This window comes from Lampetra fluviatilis, chromosome 47 (genome assembly GCF_964198595.1).
Source record: "Lampetra fluviatilis chromosome 47, kcLamFluv1.1, whole genome shotgun sequence".
Lineage (NCBI taxonomy): Eukaryota > Metazoa > Chordata > Hyperoartia > Petromyzontiformes > Petromyzontidae > Lampetra > Lampetra fluviatilis.
Genome location: NC_136321.1, coordinates 7,942,527 through 7,962,225, shown reverse-complemented (window position 1 = coordinate 7,962,225; position 19,699 = coordinate 7,942,527). Strand labels below are relative to the sequence as shown.

The 19,699-nt window shown below is 49.6% G+C and overlaps 2 protein-coding genes across 2 annotated transcripts in view; one reads left to right on the top strand and one right to left on the bottom strand.

Moving 5' to 3' along the window:
• The window catches only part of LTN1 (listerin E3 ubiquitin protein ligase 1), a 183,175-nt gene that overhangs the window by 88,850 nt on the left and 74,626 nt on the right, over nucleotides 1-19,699 (top strand). The gene's annotated exons all lie outside the window — the stretch shown is intronic.
• On the bottom strand, nucleotides 400-7,111 carry LOC144947931 (uncharacterized). The gene is made up of 3 exons (XM_078877342.1): nucleotides 6,877-7,111; nucleotides 4,591-4,989; nucleotides 400-1,718 (listed from the first exon to the last, which is right to left on the bottom strand). The coding sequence occupies exons 1-2, from the start codon at nucleotides 6,941-6,943 to the stop codon at nucleotides 4,622-4,624; spliced, it is 435 nt and encodes a 144-aa protein (XP_078733468.1). The 5' UTR covers nucleotides 6,944-7,111; the 3' UTR covers nucleotides 400-1,718; nucleotides 4,591-4,621.

Sequence of the window (19,699 nt, the reverse complement as noted above, 5' to 3'; positions counted from 1 at the left end):
GACTTTTCTCTCCACGTGCCGGGACTTTCTTCAGGTCCTGTTTTCCCAAAGGAGCTCGCAGTTTCTTAATTTGGCCGTGGCACTTCCTAAACAGAGCTGTGTTTGTCACCGCCACGTGTTGTACCACCCCGACATGTCGCGGTGACGGCCCAAAAGCACTCAAGGGAGCTCTACGGCACGGCCGTGAAGACACCTTACGCGGGTTGTAAAAGCAACGGAGCGTTTTCTGGAACGTCCACGCAGCGTTCATGACTGCCTTAGACCACTAAGCAGTCTCTTGTGTGTTTGCTTTATTGTTTTAATGTTTCATTGTGGGGTCGTAGGTTATACCAAAAGTTGTTATGAGATACAAGGTCACGGTGGCTGTAAAGAGCGAGGAGGAGAGATTGAAGTCATCAGTTGGGTCTATTATCCAAAGTTTTATTTACAGTGAGCATTCAAATGAGAAACATTTTAACAAACATCTTTCGTAAAAAAATGTCCGTATAACAACATTTTAATGCAGGAACAAATGAGAGAAACTGAACGAAACAAATGACAAAGTTAAATACTGTTGCTTCATACCTGGTAAAAATGCCATCTTAAATCTATAAAAAAAGTGAAAGAAAAAAAACAAAAAAGATAATAAAAATAATAATATTAATTTTATATATATATTTTTTACGTAGCAGCCCATAGACAGGCAGCACTTCATACTTGACCAGCAGCAAAACAGAAAAGAACACGTGAGAGGAGAGGTTACAACATTCGTCTATAAACACTAAAGCAACGGTGGCGAGACGGTGCCAGTCCCACTGGACACTTGCAAAACTAGAGCGCTGCCGTGACCCTCCAACCCCCAAAGCCACACCGACCGCGGTGCCTCTCCACACACACACCGCATTCGTTCGACGACGTTCACGCCCCAGAATCTCACACCAGGGTCCCTTTGTGACAGCTATTCACCTACGCTCCCCACAGAAGCCTGGCAGCAGGACGCTGTGTTCCAGTTTAATTTGTTCTCAATTAAGAGACCGTGGGGGGGGGGAAGGAGGGTGGGGTGGTGGAGGCTTTGTGAGGCAGGCGGCAGGGGCGGGACAGGAGACGGTGGTTTACAGTTTTGAAAAATGTTCGAAAAATGTTCGACACATGCTTGAGAAATGCGCGCGGGGTTTTAACTCGAGCGGTCCCGCTGGCGGAAGAAGCTGGGAGAGTTGGAGGAGCTTGAGTAGCGTGGCGAAGGAGGGGGTCGGCAAACGCGGTGTGGTTGGGGGGGGTGGTTCATTTGGCGTCCGCAGGGACGCATTGACGTTCTGCCCAGAACACTCGCGGGCTGGGAGAGAGCCCCCACGGCACTTGACGGTGCTCTCCTCCAAACCGCAGCACGCAGAATCCTTCAGCACACCCGCCAGCTCACTCGCTCGCTCAGTCCCTCGCTCACTACTTCGCTCGCTGGCTCGCCGTAGAGAGAGGAGCGATCTACAGTCGGCAAGCATCGTGGCGTCTGCGAGTTGATGTGCAGCCACACAAAAATGCTCTCTGGTGCCTGCCGTTTTTTTTGTTTATTTTTTTTCTATAAGTGTTTGGTTTTTATTGCCCCCGTTGACGGTTGTTGGTGGTTTGATTTTTCTTCTTTTGTTGTTGTTGTTTTTGTCACGCTTCATCGCACGCGCGTCGCCAGGACCTTGCGCTCCGCGTGTCTGCTGCCTCCCGTCCGCTCCTCACGAAATCCCCGCTGCCTGTGAAGCACATCGAAGGGCACGCGCGCCAGAGTTAGATTGTTGCCGTTTAGTTTTTTTTCAACATGTTTATTTTGTAAACCAAAGTTCAGCCGCGGCAAGTGCCGCACAGCAGCAACTGAAACACAATTCCCAAAAAGTAAACCGGCGTGTTTTGAAAAGGGTTTTTTTCCCCCCTCTAATCTGACCATGACCTAGAGGCCTGCAGTGGTTTGCTGTGTCGACTTGCGCCCCTCCCCTGCCCTCCCTCTCCCCACTCTGCCACCGCACAGCGCTGGCAAGGTCCCGTCGCTCGTAAAACAAATCTCAGTGGCCTCCCCCCCACTGCCAGTGCAATGCAGCTCCACATTCCCTCCGCGTTAATCCACACTTACACCGTTCCTTTTGTACGTTGCTCACAATTGCTTTGCCCAACGTGTGATGCCGCACCAAAGTGCTTCAGAAGCGAGTGACTAATCCCCTGGCCGTGGCCACGCTCACACGATTGGTGGTGCTGCCAACGTTGATAAGGGGGGGAGAGGTGGGCAGCGACCACGTCGGTAGGCTACACGCTGCAGAAGTAGCTCGCTTGTTATTTTATTGCCTCTGGTGTCGCACATCCCTGTGGTGAGAATGTGGCTCTAGCGTCTGTTTCTTATCGTTGCTGAGTCCAGGTCATCCGACTGGCGTTTGTGACTGATGCCCGTGAGCACGGGAAGGGTTCCGTGGGGCTTTGGTAGCGCAGAGGGGGAGGGATCGATGGCCTCAACTGCGCGAGAGAATTGTCGGGAGCTCTGGAAACAAAAGCGACCGGGTTGCCGCTCGCCAGGTTGTGCCGAAGGATGTTGCTGAAGTGTAATAAGCACTGGTGAATTGCATGCCCTCTGCGTGTGCCGAGCCTGCGCGTGCGAGAGCGCGTGTGCGTTCGACTGTGTGTGCGTGTGTTTGAGAGCGTGGCGAGGTTGCCCACCCACGTGCACGCCCCGATCCTCAGTGCCGTCAAGCGCCAAAGTGGCTCCTTTCATGCAAATGATTTGCACCGAGCGCGAACGAGACCCGCCCGGAGAGTGTGGCTACCCGCCAGTCGGCTCTCTTCTCCTAGCAACGTCGGCGTTAATAAAAAAAAATATCCCAAGATCAATTATCGGAGTTTAACCTAGGGAATTAGCGTTTATCCAAAGGGGGAGATATCAAGCTGAGCCTCTCTCGCTTCTCAGCTCGGCAACTATCGCTTATCTCCATGTTTTCACCGAACTTCACGATCGACACGATCGATTTCGAGGGCGATCCCCAGCTGTGCAGTAGTGGAATTGCCCAGAAAGATAGCTCTTTATGACGTGGTACCCAGGTGGGAGTCCAGTGAGACCAGAAGTGGTTTTTGTCAAGGCCCTGGCAGACCGTGTTATCAGCGACCACTGATTTAGGCGACTGATCGTTCACGGGGTCGCCCAAAAGTCCGCAATGCAGGCTGCAGAAGCCGGCTTAATACCGCTTGAGGTCTGCTAGCCTTCTGTGCTGGGCGGTGGGCAGACTTCCCTGACGCTGACAAGGTAAACTGGTTTCATTCGGGGGCCCCTGGTCTGCACAGTGGGATTTCGTGACTTTCATTGGTGTCACCTGCAGATGGTTAGCTGCAAATAGTTTAAATTTACAGATTTTATGAGGATGATTTGTTTTATTTACTTAATGCCACGGAAGATGAGGCAAATGTAAATACAGTGTGTAGTTCACTGATCCTGAAATAAGATGAATGAACGATTGAAAGTCTATAATATAGTTAAGTTATTGAGTGGCAGTGCAGGCAATACCACCACCCAAGAGTGTGCAGTGTGTGTGCGTTGACTTGATGCACATTGCGAGTGCCAGCGCATGCCTCTACATCTGTCTGCTCTTCATATGAAAGTATTTCCACGTAGACCTGTCAGCTGACTAAGTGGTACTGTGCTCCTGTGGCTGCCTGATCCTCCTCTGACCGCATTGTAAAACCAAAACAGCATTTGGACAAAAAGCAGGCTGTGGAATGTGACTTTTCTGAGCATTAACCACCTATTGATAGGGGCGTTGCTTTCATTGAAAGGAAAAGAGAACCAAGCAAACGAAAACTAAACCGTTTTTTTTCATTTAATTGGTGGGTGACCAAATTGATGGCTTTTGAAGTATGAATACACTTTTGCTAAAAATACGTGTTTTCTGCTGTGTGTACGTGTAAATGCTGCACATGCGTACACACGCGTACGCTGGGAGAACTGCCACAGGATGAGCTCACGTAGAGGTTAATTCCATGGCCATGACCCCACTGCCACTTCCAATTTCCTGGCCCTAGCCGTCAGTATGCACAGTGGCGGCAGGTGTCGGGGTCATCTCGCTCAGCACAGGTGTACCCACTGCGCTACACTGATGCAGGTGGGAAGATGAAGTGAGTCCGTGCAGCTGTGTAAACACGTCGCGCTGTGCGTGAAGCGTGTGGATTTTAGTGGTCGTGTAAAGCCATGCGGATCGGGCGATTGTGTCGAGAGATGTGCAGATTGGATGGGATGAATAGCTGTAAAGGTATGTATGTAATTCCCCATCTCGGATGCACAGAGACACAGCTTGAATGTGCACAGGTGTACCGGCCAGGTGTACAGTTCCAATGTACAGACACGATTATACAGACATGCGGGTGGCCTAGGTACGAGCACATGTGCCACATGTACACGTCGGGGTATACTGCTGCAACTAATGAAATGGGACCCCCCCCCCCTCCCACCACATCAGGTGCAATTGCACCGCCCGCACACGCGATAGCCACGCCACTGCTGTATGAACACATCATGTGGACAGCAACAGTTCTCGTACGTGTGCGTGCGTACGCGCGTGCGTGTGCGTACGTGTGCGTGCGCGCGCTCGTTACCGTGTGGGTGTGGAGCAGCCGGCGCCGCCGCTTAAATGGGTCCCCGGCCGTTGAGAGACGGGCGATTCCATGAGTGCAAGGTTTGCTGCGGCGTCCTGTGGTTGCACCTGTGCTTCTGGTGCTGCTGCTGGTGCCGGTGCTGGTGCTGCGGGTAGAATCCCTGGTGCGGGTGATCGCGGCACCGCGGCCTGTGCTGGTGGCGCCGTGCGTGGTGCGACGCGCTTGCGTCTCTCGCCGCGGCCGCCGCCTGCGGCCTTCTGCCCTCCATTATGGATGAGAAGATTGACGTCGCTGCTGACGATGACGACGACGACGACGACGATCGCGACGGCGACGAGTGCGATGACGACGACATCTGGAGACCGTGCTGGAAGGTGTCTCTCCTTTTCCGCATGACTCCTGTTAAAAGCGAGGCAGTGTCAGGAGGTGTTTGTTTAGCCGACCCATCGTGGGAGCAGATTCGCACTCGTGCGGTCAATCGGCGAAAACCACGTTACGTAGTGTTCGCTCAATGTTCCCACGGGGTCACGCGCATCACTGTTCAGTGGCGGCGGGTCGTGAAGTCGGTGACCTGGGTTTGATCCATGACCTTGGCTGACATCGGTGGCGATGAGGTCCCTTCCTTCGCCAAATAGCGCTGTGACTTGCGTCGCGAAGTATGCTCAAACAACCCCAGTGACTGACACGGAATGATTGACATTACAATATTACAATAAAAATACTCTTAACTTCTGTCGTGAAGTTAAATGGAGTAGAGGACGGCACACACCACGTGCGCTCTTCCATTGCTTCCCCCTTGCTGAGGGTCTCGAGGTTTTGTTTGAAAATGTTTTTTTTTACACGACCACCACAAACAAAAATTGAGGAACAACAAGGCAGTAGGAGAGTGCACGTGCCTAACAAAGCACCCCGACGCGGAGAAGCTTGGCGGAGTTGCTGGAGCACGGCCCCGCCGTGGACTCTGGCACCCAAGGTGGATTGGATGCGGGGTTGTTTATTTTTTTTTTCTGAACAAACTCAGTCGCAAAGGCAAATTTGCCCTTTCGATGTTTAGAGATTTGTGGCCGGCACGGGAGGGGGGGGGGGTGGAGACGGAGACCGCCGCACCGTCGAGCCGCGCAGGCGGCCGACGCGACAAAAGGGGCCGCGCCGTTGGAGTGGCGGCACGTTTAGGTTTTTCGTCACGTCGCCTTTTATCCGGCGCTCGTGAATTGCGTCGATCATTTTTTTTTTGATTCGCATCAAGGGTTTTTTTTTTGTTTTGCCAGAACGATTCGCAACGGTCACACCTCGTTAGCGGCACAAGTGAACGATCCCCCGCCAAGTTGGGACGCGCATCCATTAATGCTGCATAGGCTCGGCTCGCGATTACAGGGGACATCAATCAACCCAGGTGTTAATTGTGCAGGGCGAAGGGGGAGGCAGCTGTAAGCGTGTGCACGCGTGTGTCTGTGTGTGTCTGTGTGTGTCTCTGTGTGTGTCTGTGTGTGTCTATTTGTGTCTGTGTGTATCTGTGTGTGTCTGTGTGTGCGCGTCTGTGCTTGTGGGACCACTCATTCGCCGTTTTTTTTCCAACCTGGCACATAAAATATTTGAGTGTTCGTTAAATCTCGCAAGAGCATTTTTTAAAGCAAGGACTTAATTAAAGCCATCTGCTGCGCGCATAGTTTAGCGAGTCGTTCATGCGCCGTTGGGCTTGCGGTTTGTCATACAGACATCACAGTTCCTGAGCCGCATTTGTTTGATCACTGTCTCGCGTCGCTTTGCTTTTTCTGCGGTTCATATTTTTTTTTTGCGTAATTATTTTTTCTGCAACGTTTAGATTTGAGTGCCCGCCAAACAAATGTAACCATTTCGGTCCCCACCCCCCCGCAAACAGGTCGCGATAGCAAATGTACGCATCACAAAGGAACCAAGCTGAGTGCAATAAGTTACAGATGCACGGAATTGGTTTAAATCTACTCAATCTGTAGTGATTTTTATACGCTGTTAGATGCCTATTGGATGTGAGCACGAATCTTCTTAATTTTTGAAACGTTTGGAGTCGTTCCAAAAACAATCGACGGGAAAAAAAACCTGTTGGTAGGTTCATCACCTTTTTTTTACGCAAACGCGTTTACATTATTCGTGCATCCAACATCAAACATTTTCTCTTTAGCCAAGTTCATCGTGCATTGACACAAAAAAGGAAAGCGAGCATTTCATTGCATACAAACGCGCAGCGCGACAGAAAGTTTTGCAGCGAAGCAAACGGCGAACGGCGCTTTGCTCGGGACGGACACTCACCTCCGTAGGCTGACTCGAGCAGGGCGACCAAGACAAACGCACAGATGAGGTTAAGCCGGCCGCTCATGGCTGCTCGCTGGTGAGACGGCGCGCGTGATCGTTGTACACGTGCGTGCGCCGGTTCGCTGCTGCGTCCGCGCGCTGCTGTGGCTGGCTGCGTCCGCGCGCTCTGGCTGGTGCAGCACACGCGCGTAGCCAGCGGGCGTTGAATGTGCTGCTCAGTAGCGCACGACTGCTCCGCACCAGAGCCGCAACGCGCTTTATCTGCAAGGATGCCTCCACCCACACCACCCACCACCACCACCTCCGCCTCCTCTCCCCTCCCTCCATCCATCTATCCCCCCTCCGCCCCTCCCCCCCGCCCCTCGCCACCCCCCCCTCGTCACCCCCCCTTTCCACAACAACTACCGCCACCCCTTGCCTGCCCCTCCGCCTTTCCCCCCCCAGAAAACCTCCGCCCACTGCTTCCTGAAAACAAAATGATGCTTGACTTATCGGTCTGCCTGTCCCGCTGAATTAAATGGGCAGCGACAGCGGTTTGCTGTTATTCAGCACGGGAGGAACAGCACCTCTTGCCCCTCTCTGTTGCCCTCTCTGCACATCACCAAAGAGATTGCCTCACCCTCCTGAGTTTGAGCCTCACCTGTTTGCGAGCCAGTGTGCCAAAGTGGCCTCTAATCTTTTGTTGTGTGTGCAGTCATTGAGTGTTTGTTCCATCCCCCCCCCCCGTGAGCTCATGTTCCAATCGTCCGGAGGAATGCTGCTTCATTGTAACATTGCAAGGGCAGAAACCTTTGACCACATCACCTGGAATGCGCATGATCTCATCAGTTTGTGAGAAAGCTAAGCAGGTTGAGCCTGGATATGGTGCCAGACCGGGGCGATCGCTGTCCAATAAACAGGTTGTCGTTATTTCGAGGGGCTACATGGTGGTCCAGTGACCCCCACGACCCTTGCCTTGTGATCAGCGGAGTGACAAAATGGCTGTACATTGTGTACAGCCATTTTATATCGAGCTTTATCGGGGCCTTTCGGCAGTTTTATTTTTGTATTTTTTGTTTCACTGTAATGTAGACACAATTGAGGGGCAGGGTGTTATGCAAAATGTGGGTTTCACAGATTTATATCCCCAAATGCTTACTGGGAGTTTTCTGCTTGCTTGTATCAGGTTATATTTCCAGCGCTTGGCACGTCTCGGCTCGTGGTATTCATGAACTTTCTATTTATGCATCAAAAATACGAGTCCAAGAGTGCAATCGATTCGATTGCACTCTTGATTTCTGCGCGGGGATACCGGGGAGGGTACACACCGCAGTTCGGTGTCGCAGCTTCCGCGCAATGTGGAGGACGCGGCAGCGAGACCGCAGGAATGTTTTGAATTCGCCACTTGTGAATAAAAACTAGGCTGGCTGTGCGTCTCTCGATTTTCAATTAACCTCAAATTGGCGCTGACGTGAGAAGCAGGCGGCGTGTTAGAGTGAAATGTATGCCCTCCTCCTCGCCCCCTCAACTAATTGTGCACAATCTCTCCAGTTGTCTTTGTCTGCCTTTTCAGTTGACGTGTTTACGATGTTTGCTTTCTCAGTCAGTCGGCTTGTGTTCCTCCAGGAAGCTCTAAAGTTGCCTTTTAAAACTCTGCTGGATCACAAATTTTGCGTTGCTCTTTAAGAAGCCACTTGAGAGTCGCTGTGTATAAATATACAGGTAGTCCCCGACTTACGATGGAGATGCGTTACGACGACCCCATCGTAAGTCAAAAATATCGTAAGTCGAAGATAGCCTAGCCTACCCAGGAGTCTTAAAGAATGGTGATAATTTAGCAAAACAGAGCAATTTACATTACCGTACTGTATAAACTATATACTGTATTTATTTATGAATTACAATACTGTATTGCACAGTAAAATGTAAAGTAAAAAAAACAAGGTAAATTCTTAGCCTACCTATATGAACTGCAATTTAAGTTTTTTCAGGAAACAATCCTATCTGCTATCAAACCTTTTAACATGCTTACATCCCGTCAGCGTTCTAACGTACAGCACCGTATCACGTACGCTGCTGCGTTTGCCTGCCGCGCAAAATTTTAAATATTTAACAATTTTGTCGTATCGCTATCGCAATCGTAAGATCGAAATATCGTAAGTCGGACCATCGTAACTCGGGGACTACCTGTACACACAAGCGCAGCAGAGCTATGAACCCGATAAGCTGAGTTTAATTCCCCTCCATGGATTGTCGAGTGAAATCCGAACCAGTCCCAAGCCTGCCCTAGGTCAACTCAGCCTTAAATAAGTATTTGGTGCGCTGTGTTAACATCGCCACTGGGGAGAGAAAGGTGGCTGGTGCGTGGTGCTCTCGCCACCCATCCCCTTTGCGTGCCGTGTTGGCCTTCATAGGTGCTCACTAACAGCACGTGCCCTAACAGTCTGCTCAGGCTATACGGGGCATCTTTGTATTGTGTTGGTGTGTTCAGACTCAGTCATGTGTGCCTGTGGCTGTTATCCTTCAGCGGCGGAGTGCCAGGCCCTACCGCACCCTACGAGCAGAAGCTCTGTTATCTGAATTTAAAAAATCCGATGTCTCATTTCTTCCTTTTTAATATCTCCTTATTGGGGAATGCTGTTGTGCTCTTACCAGTTGACATATTTGGGTGAGGCTATATACGTATACACAGCATGTTGGGGTCATGCACGGCCTTAATGACCATGCTGCAGGCTCTGTTTGCTTTTCGATGGGCACTGCTGTCTCCTCACCCCTCCTGGACTCTGTACTCACAGACATCAGCTTGGTTCTGGCTGCTGGATCATTACCTGCTTGTTGTGCCACAATATGGAGATTCTACGATAGATCGTACGGCGTGCGGATAATTGTATCGTCTGTGTTGAACACAAATAGCGCAGGCACAACATTAACAATACAATCTACGGTGGCAAAGTTGTGTAAGTCTATTTGAGGGAATTCACAAGTATTTCTGTCGCGCCATCTTCCAGGGTCGTTTTCCGAAGCAGACGTGGTGCATGGGACGTGACGTGTCGTTGATTGCATGATTGCAAATATAGTTGCGTCGAAAAAAGCAAAAAGCGAAAGACAGTATGAATTGTAATCTGACTTGGTGTCTCCGCTCAGCTCAATCGGACAGGCCTCGATCGTCCAAACTGTTGAAAGGCAGCAGTTGTCCACGGCACGTGTGTCCGCGGGCGTGCGATGTGGAACGCACGGTTGAGTAGAGGGTGCGCGCCTGTGGTGGCCGTGAAGCCATAGAAGGGCCCGGCCAAGATGGTGTAATAGCGTCTCTAAACCATTGTCTTTGGCAAAACATGCCCAGTGTAATTATTAGCACAGAGACGAGTTCCAACTGGGCCATGTGCCCACCCAAGCAGATGTGAAGCTTGCATTTTTTTTCTATAAAAATGTTTCTAAAGTGTGGGTGCTTGTCTCGAGGGTGGCTCTTCGACGGGTTGTCAGGTTGTACCCCCCCTCCCATGCTGGTCGGCAATGCGTTCCCACGTATCTGCTCCACTTGCTTGGAAGCCTGTTCAACGCGTGGAGCGAAACGTCGGGCACCGTGCCGAACAGCGCACGGTATGACCCGACAAAGCATGGCAGGGCAACACAGCACGTCCTTGAAAAACTTCCGTCGTAACATTGTTGTTATGGTCACAACATCGGCAGTATAATGGTCATATCTTGCAAACATCGCCCCTTGTGTTCAGTGGGTTGTACGACATTTTATCGTGTTGGTTTTATTGTATTCTTTAATTGCGGCTGATGGCACTGCCTTGTGGGTTAGATTCATTCCTGTGCATGAAAGCCTTGCTAATGTTACCCTAGCAGTTGATCCGCTAACAAGCGAACCAGGCTACATGGACATCCGCACATCATGCTACGCCTATCTGTCTTGATTTGCATAATCCATCTCGGTGCTCTGTGATGAAATGGATTCAATCATCAATGCTTACTTGGCTACCTTTTGCATACCATTAGAGGGGGGTGGTGGGGGGGGGCAAGACTCATGCAAATGATGCCTGTAAATCCCGGCAGTTGTAACCCACCTGCCAAAGTGGCCTCATCACATGGAAGAGGTAACGCTAACCTCAGAGGGAAGGCAATAGGATGTTGCAGTGTTTGCAGTCTGGCGTGGTGAGGCATTGCCGTATCCTCACAGCTGTACCTACGTCGTTTAGCCTCTGTCCCCATGCGGGACAATTTCGACAAGCACGTTTGTGCGCGCGGTAACTGTAGCACGCCCTGGCACGTGGCAGAAAGCACACAGCTGTATTCCGGCGCGCCCCATGCGTGCAATGGATCCACGGATCCATTTTTTGGCGATCGTTTTTCCAGGTCGGTGATAGACCAGGGGTAAAAACACGGCTAAGCAGGCACAACCATCGTGGGAGGTTTACCGGATGTCGTGTGCCGAGTTACGGAAATAACTTACGGCCTCCCGATTGCACGTTAAATGTTTTTATTATGAGTGCTTGTGGGCACAGATTGGGCCATCTCTGCAATCGCACCGTCAAGGCCGAGATAAACAGTTTAGGATACGTGAAATAAAACATTCCTTTGCGCTGTAAATCGTCACTTGTTACGTGGGCGCTAGGGGTGGTTGCGCAGTGGTAAAACGTTTGCCTCGCAGCAAGAAGTCCCCAGGTTTGATTTCCAACACGGGCACCGTTCTCTGTGGAGGTTGTATGTCCTCCCCCTGTGTGTCCGGGGGTTTCTCCAGCATATTCCCGTAGCTAAAAACATAACGGAAGGTATTGGCCGGTGGTGGTGCGCGCCTACAATCCGCCACTGTGAGGGTTGGTGGGATCGCTGCACATGCATTGCGAAACTCCCTTACCCGCCTGGGTGCCGAGGTGCCGCCATACCCTGGCTGGCCAGGAGAAGGCAGTACAGCAAGTGGATTAATCGCCATCTTTTTCCATCTATGGACATCCGTACATCACGCTACGCCGAAACGTCCCGATTTGCATTATCCATGTCGATGTGATGAAATGCATTCAATTAGAGGGCGGTGGCGGCGGGGGGCAAGACTTATGCAAATGTGGCCTGTAATCCCGGCAGTTGTGAACCCACCAGCCAAAGCAGCCTCGATATATGCACAGCTCACCATTAATTGGTTGAAAACATATTGAAATGGAAACCCAATGCACAGGACCCTCCTGAACAAAAAAGAGTCCCACACGGAGTTATAGACTCAGCGTGGCCCTTCCGGATAAATGAATAAGTAAGTAATAAAAAACCCCCATGTTGAAAAATTCCGTTCAAATAACTCGTGAGATACCAAAACAGAAGCGTTGTCCACTTGTGAGCAAATCTTGGCTGGACCCTCCTGAAAAAAATAGTTTTGAGACTTGGCTAGACTCACCTGGGTAAACGAGCGTCATAATAACAACAACGTAAGAACTGTGTCTTGCCTTTAATGCCGCAGGATGTTTTCAGGCTTGCAAGTGGCAGTGTGTTTTTCACGCTCAGTTCACCCTTTCAACTGATGTCTGCTTTGCCAAGAGACGCTCGATAATGCCATCACCGGTCATGAGCAACCCTATCGGGTGAAGTCCTCCCAAAGCCACTGCCACCGCCGCCACCTCCTCCCGTCGCTCTCCCATCCCTTCGCTGCCACTTTGTCATTGCGCTCATTCTCCGGCCTTCATTTCCTTCTCAGCAACGCGTCCGGCCCTAGACAAGTCGCGTTGCTTAACGCGGCGCTCTTGCGAGTGTTGTAAATCTACGGTATCTGTGGGCCATCGCTCTCCGTGCGCTGTAATTTGTTCACAGCCTGCGCTTGTTTTGACGGCGACGTTGCCCAAACCGCACCGCCAAACCACCGGCAGTTGATGAGGTTCAGACTGCAAGTGTCTTGGGGGCAGTAAATGCAAAATCCTCGCTTTGTCTACTCGCAAAATATTGTTGCGAGCAACGCCCCCGGGCAAGGCGCAGCTCTGCAAGGATGAACGTGTAGTGCAAGCGATGGCAATGATTAACTTTGTCACCTTTGGAATAACGTTTTATTTCTTATCTTCTGCCGGCAATAAAGATTGGAAGTAACGGGATAAAACTTGACTGAGGCGATTGAGGTGAGCGGGTGGGCCGCAGTGGGGAATTGAGCGGTGGGGATGCATGAAAGATGTGAGAAAAAATATTCAGCCGAGTTCAGAAATAATGAAATAGTGAAAGCATTTTGAACGTTTGTGTTAAACTTATTCGGAGTGCGGTGGATAATAGCGAAGTGGTGGGATGTCTGATTAGATAAGAATTTGGCTGAAATTACAGCTCTACTCGATCGTGTTATTTATTTACTCGCGGTGTGGAGTTATAAAGTGATGGTGGTACAGCTTGTTTACAAGGAAACCTTCAATATTTTATTGAGAACAATTATATATTATGCAAGGCATGCAGCCATTCAAATGCCACAAGTCTGGTTTACAATTCTATTCGAGATGTTTTTGTTGTTGTTTTATTTTGTGCCGCCTCCTCGTGTGGATTGTCTGTCTCGTAAGCTCCCCCCCTCGTCTCTCGTCCGCTCCATTGACCTGTGAGTCGCATTTGCAAACCGTTATTCGTAAGTAGCGAATAAAGAATCCTTTCACGGGCAATTCGGTGCCTGCAATACGAGTGTAAGAATAACATTTCACTCGATGAATCACAACACGCCTATTAAACAGGGTCACTCGGTTCAGCCTGCCGCGTTTCCACGTGAAGAGACCGTAGCTCTCCCTCTAGCGGGGGTCACCCATGCAGTGCAGTTTCATCTTCCTCATTTAGTACAGGGGCAGCAAAATACCCTTTGGCCGTGGCCAACCCGTCAGGAGTGAAGCTCTTGAGACCTGGGGCTGAACGACCTTCGCATCAGCAACAGTAGCGGTACGATCACCCTAAACGAAGATGCGGGATGTTGATATCGGGACTGTGGATGAACGGGCGGTGGGTGTCAGAGTGGTGGGCAGTTGGAAATGGTCCACGTGACCCAGCCGCTGCATGAGACTTGAACCCTGCACTGCACGGCGGCACACGGAGTGGTGGTGGGGTGGGGGTCCCCATGGTTTAGCCCACAAAATGAAGGGGGGGGGGCAGCTTGTGTGCTGGGTGGCTCGTGATGAAGTCAAGGTCAAAGATCAAAGTTCATCCCAGCAACAACGACGGAGCGATGCCCCATCAACGGTGGCAGCGCCGAGCTCCATTTGTAAATTAAATTGTTGTGGTGGTTGCCACTTTATCCGCGTGCCATTTCGACAAATTGATATTCATTTTACGAAACGAATACTGATGGTGGGTTGATGACGCCAGCAGTGGTATTGGAGTTTGAGCTGCTGCGCACAGTCCGGTGTTAGTTACCGTGGCTGAGTTTCACCACAGTCTACATTTTTTCCTTCCGCCTTAGTCCGGTTGTGTAACATTGTTTTGTCTTTTACTGCCAATTCTGATTGTGCCATGTGCATCATCTCAGGAGATGAAGAAATTCACATTCAACACGAGAATGTGTTGAGAGAAACAACCCCTGGGAGGTGACATCACATAAGTGATTCTAAATTCCTTTAAATTGCCTCTTATTGACACGAGAGAGACATTTTTATAGGCCCTACATCATAGAGTGTTGTGTAACAATGAGGCTACAATATTTTATCCTCAGGAATGAGATGTAAGGACTTTGCTTGTGTGCGCGTGTTCAGTTATTGGCGTCAACGTGCTGCACTTGAGAACGCAGTTGTATCACGGGTGGCTGGGACCCAGGATCCGACGGATGGAATTGAACGTAAAGGAGTGGGCACTTCATTTTGATCCACTCGATTCACCCCCTCGCCAATGGTCACTTTCTTTCTTGTCACTCCTCTATCGCTACTCAACATGGCTACTGTTTCCATGAACTTCCCTTATTGATTCCTCCTCCCATGTTGAGGATTCGGCCTAACCGACCGACTGCTTCGTTTCACCCACGCTGCGTTCAATCACCACTGCACTGCAGGTCACAACACTTCTTTTTGTCATCCTTTCCCCTCCAGTCGTCTCCATGACCAAGTTTTTTCAACTTCACTTACTCCAAGAAACCTTAATTCTTCTCTATTACACCTTTAACAGTGCTGCTTGTTACGACCAACTTGTCATTGTGGGGCCTTTGGGCCCTGCGCTTAGCAACAGTGACAAAAAAAAAGAATCCGAAGTATCTCGCCACATTACTCCTCCCCTGAGTCGCCCATGTCCACCTCAAGCAGGGCTGTGTTTGAGCCGCTGCGCTCTGTGAGTCTGCGTGGGTGGTGAAAGCGTCCGGGCAGCCACATTCAACGGAGAGCGATGCCCTCTCAGCGACTCTAACTCACAGCCCACCTTGAAACAGTGGATTAAAAAAAAAATATTTTAACAATTTTAAAAAATGTAAAGGAAAAGAAAAACCTCATAAATCTTTCGCTGACCCTTTGCCTCACAGGATTCTAGACTATATTTTATGTTACCTTTAAATGACATGAAAGCGAGGTTTAATTTAAAAAAAAAATGGCTCCCAGCTCGTGGGACAGGCAGCGTGCCGAACAGCACCGTGGTGTAGCCCGAAAACATTTCAAAAACATTCGCAGTCGTAAAAAAGATATCTTCTTTAATCGCCAGTTGACATCTGTAACTGTTATGATATCGTTTCGTCCAGTACATCTTGCCAAGAATACCCAAACAACGGCCCGTTGTTTTGGCAATTGTGCTCAGCCGCCTTCTCTCCCTGAAATCCAAAATCCGTGCCATGCTCGTGTAAACAGTTGTGATTCTGCTAAGCCACTGTGAGCATCAGCAGTGTCCAAGTACTGTTTGGTCTAATATTATCTTGCGACTGAAAATGACGTGCAACCTTAATCCCGCCAAGCTTCTGTGTTTTCGCGGCAAAGGCACAGCATAATAATTTGGCACGATCTCCTCGTACCTATCGCGTCACTCGCAATGTCGTGTTTTATTAGTAAGGAAAGTGCAGGAGCATTGCACGTGTTTGCGATTGAAAGTGGCGTCGTTCTGAACGGGCAGCCTGCGCTGCATGAATCAAAATTGGGGGTGTTGTGTGGGTGGGGGGGTGAGTTGGGGGAGATGGGGAGTTACATGGGACATTAACGGCCCATTCTGCGTCATCCTGATGGGGCCAAGTAGTCAGCCATTCTTCGGACAGATGCCCCTCGTCTGGAAGTCTGCGATGCCGCAACGAGCGCTTGCTGTGACCGGCGGTCGCTCTGGGAGGACGACGACGTTCGCGTCTTGTTGAACTTCCGCGAGTTGCGCGCCCCGCACATCGTAACTTCCACGCCCGCCTGCGTGCATTGCCGCGTTTGATCAAACTGCGTCATCGGCGTGCTTTTGTCACCACAATTCAGTGTGGTTGTTTTATATGTCATGTACGTACCCTCCGAGTTTCACAATGGGCATTTTATGCATGTCAGTGAGTGAGCAGTTGTTTGATTTACGACGTGAGAGTGGGCTCATAGTTGGAATTAAGCAACTGGTACGAAACTGCGAAATTGCTGCACGTGAACTTACTGTGCAGTGAAGTGGAAAGGTAAAAAAAGATTGACGGCAGCCAACCCGCATTTAGAATTCCACCTGCCCACTAACTTTCATGCCTGATTGCATCTAAGATTGGCAGCAAGGACTGCCTGTTCTTGCAATGCACAATAAACTGTTTACATATACAGACAAAGAGCCTTTTTATAATCGTATATATTGTGCTTGTAATCAGTGAATACTATCCCGCTGTGACACATAGATCAGAAACATGGGAGTTAATGAAGGAGATTAAACGGTGGCCGTCAGCCGAGCCTTGCGGGTTGTCCCCTAAACAGCCCGTATTCTCACTGTATGCAACTTCTCCGCACGCAGGAGATTAAACAAATACATTCGTAATCTTTTTCTTCACGTTGGTTGTTATAGAATGTCGTTTATAGAATGTCGTGGGAAAAAAAAACATCCACGGGCAGTGCTGAAATAGCTTCTCAATGAAGTGGTGACTCAAATTAAAGTTCAAATCCCATCGCTTACTGGAGGCCCTGCTTTCTATCCGAGGGCGTAAACAACCCTTCATGTGCCCAGCGGGCATCCTCTTGACCACTGGCACACGATGGCTGACTCGTACAGAGTCCTTAAACCGCATGGAAAGAGATGAGATGTCATGCTGTTAAGAAGAGTGAGTGATACTCATACTCTTAGGTTTTTTCGGTAAAGTCACGTAGGTAAAAAATAAAATTAATAAAAGTAAAATTAAAAATCACGACGTTTCGGAGGCAACACAAGCCTCCGTCTTCAGGTGAAACTGTCACCGCACAATTGCTGTATCAACGCTTCAAATCTAGAATTAAAAGTGAGTGAACTTGGGCAGGTCACGTTGATGGGGGGGGGGTTGCGGTTGCGAGATGTTAACTTACCTCGCCTGATATGCAGGAGTTCGTGGGTTTGATCCCGACTCTGGCGCCTGCTGTATATTTGGAGTTTGCATGTTCTACCCGTGGTTGCGTGGATTTTTCTCCGTGTCCTCCGGTTTTTCCTTCCACATTTAGAATTTAACAACATGACAAGCCACTTTGTTCAGCTATCATTTGCGATAGCCAGGTTGCTTCTGAATAAGAGCTATATATGGGCTCAGTGGAAGTTACCCTGTCAAGTAAACATTTTCGTTAGTTTAGTTTAGATAGAAGGGACAGATGACCAATGGTAAAAAATAATGACGAAGTGGTACCCATGGGAGAATCGAAGCGATCGGCTCGTGTGGAGACGCTGCGTGGATTGTTACATTGTACGAGCGTGAGAGGTGACAACAGCTCGGGAAGGAAGGCCCTCATCCAGCATTGGATAGATCCGCTTTGGAGTGCGATAACCACTGCACCACCGCCCCGCCGCGTACAACACCAACAAGCAGCCGCCATATGCCACTAAGCGACGGTGAGGTCACCACCACAGCGTTTGTGCTAGGCCAGATGCACTTTGGGGCCACGTGAAGTGTCGAAAGTTCCATGGCAGAGGTCGTGAGACAGACCCCAGGTGTCATGGGTCAACTGGATGAGATCATTGGAATATATGCGCATGCACACACGTATATCGTCGAAGACGAATATGCACGCGTGCGCACACGCACAACAACGCGTGAGGATTCTGAAGCTTTTGTTGGTACCATGTTGTATGTGAAGATGAAAAGGCAGCTGAGAGGCTCTGAGCTCCAGGATGGGGGGGGGGGGGGCTCTGTAGCTGCAACGCGTCATGTGGCTCCGCCGTGCTCGACAAAAGGCGCACAAAGTGTCTTTTAATCATCGACACACAAAGGTGTGTCGCCAAGCGTATAGCGCCGTGGCGGTGTGCGTGCGGCATTGCGCATGTGCCAATTAGATGGTATTGTGTTTTATATATGTGTGTGTGTGTTTGTCTTTTCATCAAATGTACCGCTTTTATAATTGCCGTAAATCGGATTGAATAAAGGCGCTATATACATCTAGATAAGATAACATCTGACTCCCAATGTGCTTCCATCGCTGATCTCTCACACACATACAACGGTTGTCCATTGGGTAGCGCGTTGTTTGAACCCGGTGAGCCGAGTTAAATTCTCACTCGCGGCCAACATCAGTGACGAATATATCTGAACCGGTCCTGGGCCTCCCCTAGGTCGACTCAGCCTCAAATGGGTACCTGGTGTGGTGTGTAAACAACAGCTTTGGGGAGACGAGGGCAGCCAAGCGTGCTTCTGGCCACAACCACCGTGCGTGCCGTGCAGGCCTTATTAGGCGCTCGCTAACAGCACTTGCCCCAACAGCCTGTTAGGGGCTATACGGGGCATCTTTGTCTTGTGTGTACGTGCGCATGACTGGCCGTGCCTTTCTGGTCAGTCCACTTCTGACAGCGGTCGCTTGTCACCTCACCTGTGCTACGTGCTCGGGGCACTGCCGTCGTTTTGCAAGAGCGGAATGGAAAAAAATGATCAGATATTAAAAATAGCCGATGTTTGTTCCCTGTCAGAGGAGTGTACTCAGTCGAGATGTGGAAATCCCTGCCATGCTTTATGCTTTATGGTGACGTAGGCGTATGAGGATATGGGAGGATAAGTTAATGAACAAATTCATGAATAAACTTACGCATTGCTTTAAATGTGTTAACACGTTGTTCGTATCACAAAGACAAGGTAAAGCTGGGCATTAGCATTTAGGGAACATTGTATAGCAAAACTGGTATCGGTAGCATTGTTTTTTTATTATCTGCTATTGAATGGCGTAGAAACACGGTCGGTCACGAGCGAAAAATATAAAACAGAAACTGAAAAATGCACAAAGAAGCGTCCATGGATTGATGCTTGCTTGGAATGACATAGAGAGGCAGCAAGAGGATGACATGGATTAGAGAACATACGTAGTTTAATGCCATCGTTCAAGCCATAAAAAAAGTAAGTGGGCTTGCGCAGAACATGGCACGGGTAGAAGGGATTATGGAAGATGGTCAAGAATTTAACACGTAGGCTTTCGCGACCAATATTATTCATAATATAGGTTTTTGGGTCAGATCGCGTTATTTATAAATGTGTCGTAATCCTCAAAATAATTCGCTTATTATTTTGTCCTTTGAAAAACGTGACACATTTTTTACTGTTTGGCTGTGTCGGGTGGTGGAGGGTTACGACACATTTGTAAATAACGCGATCTGACCCAAAAACCTATATTATGGTCAAGAATTATAACGCAGTGGCGTCCAAGGAATGGAAAGTGTCCAGGGTATGTCTAGCAAAGAGATAGAGCAATGAAATCAATGTATACGCAGGTGCCGGATGGATTGTTACATCGTGACAGCATGAGTGGTGGCCAAGAGATGGAGCAGTGAA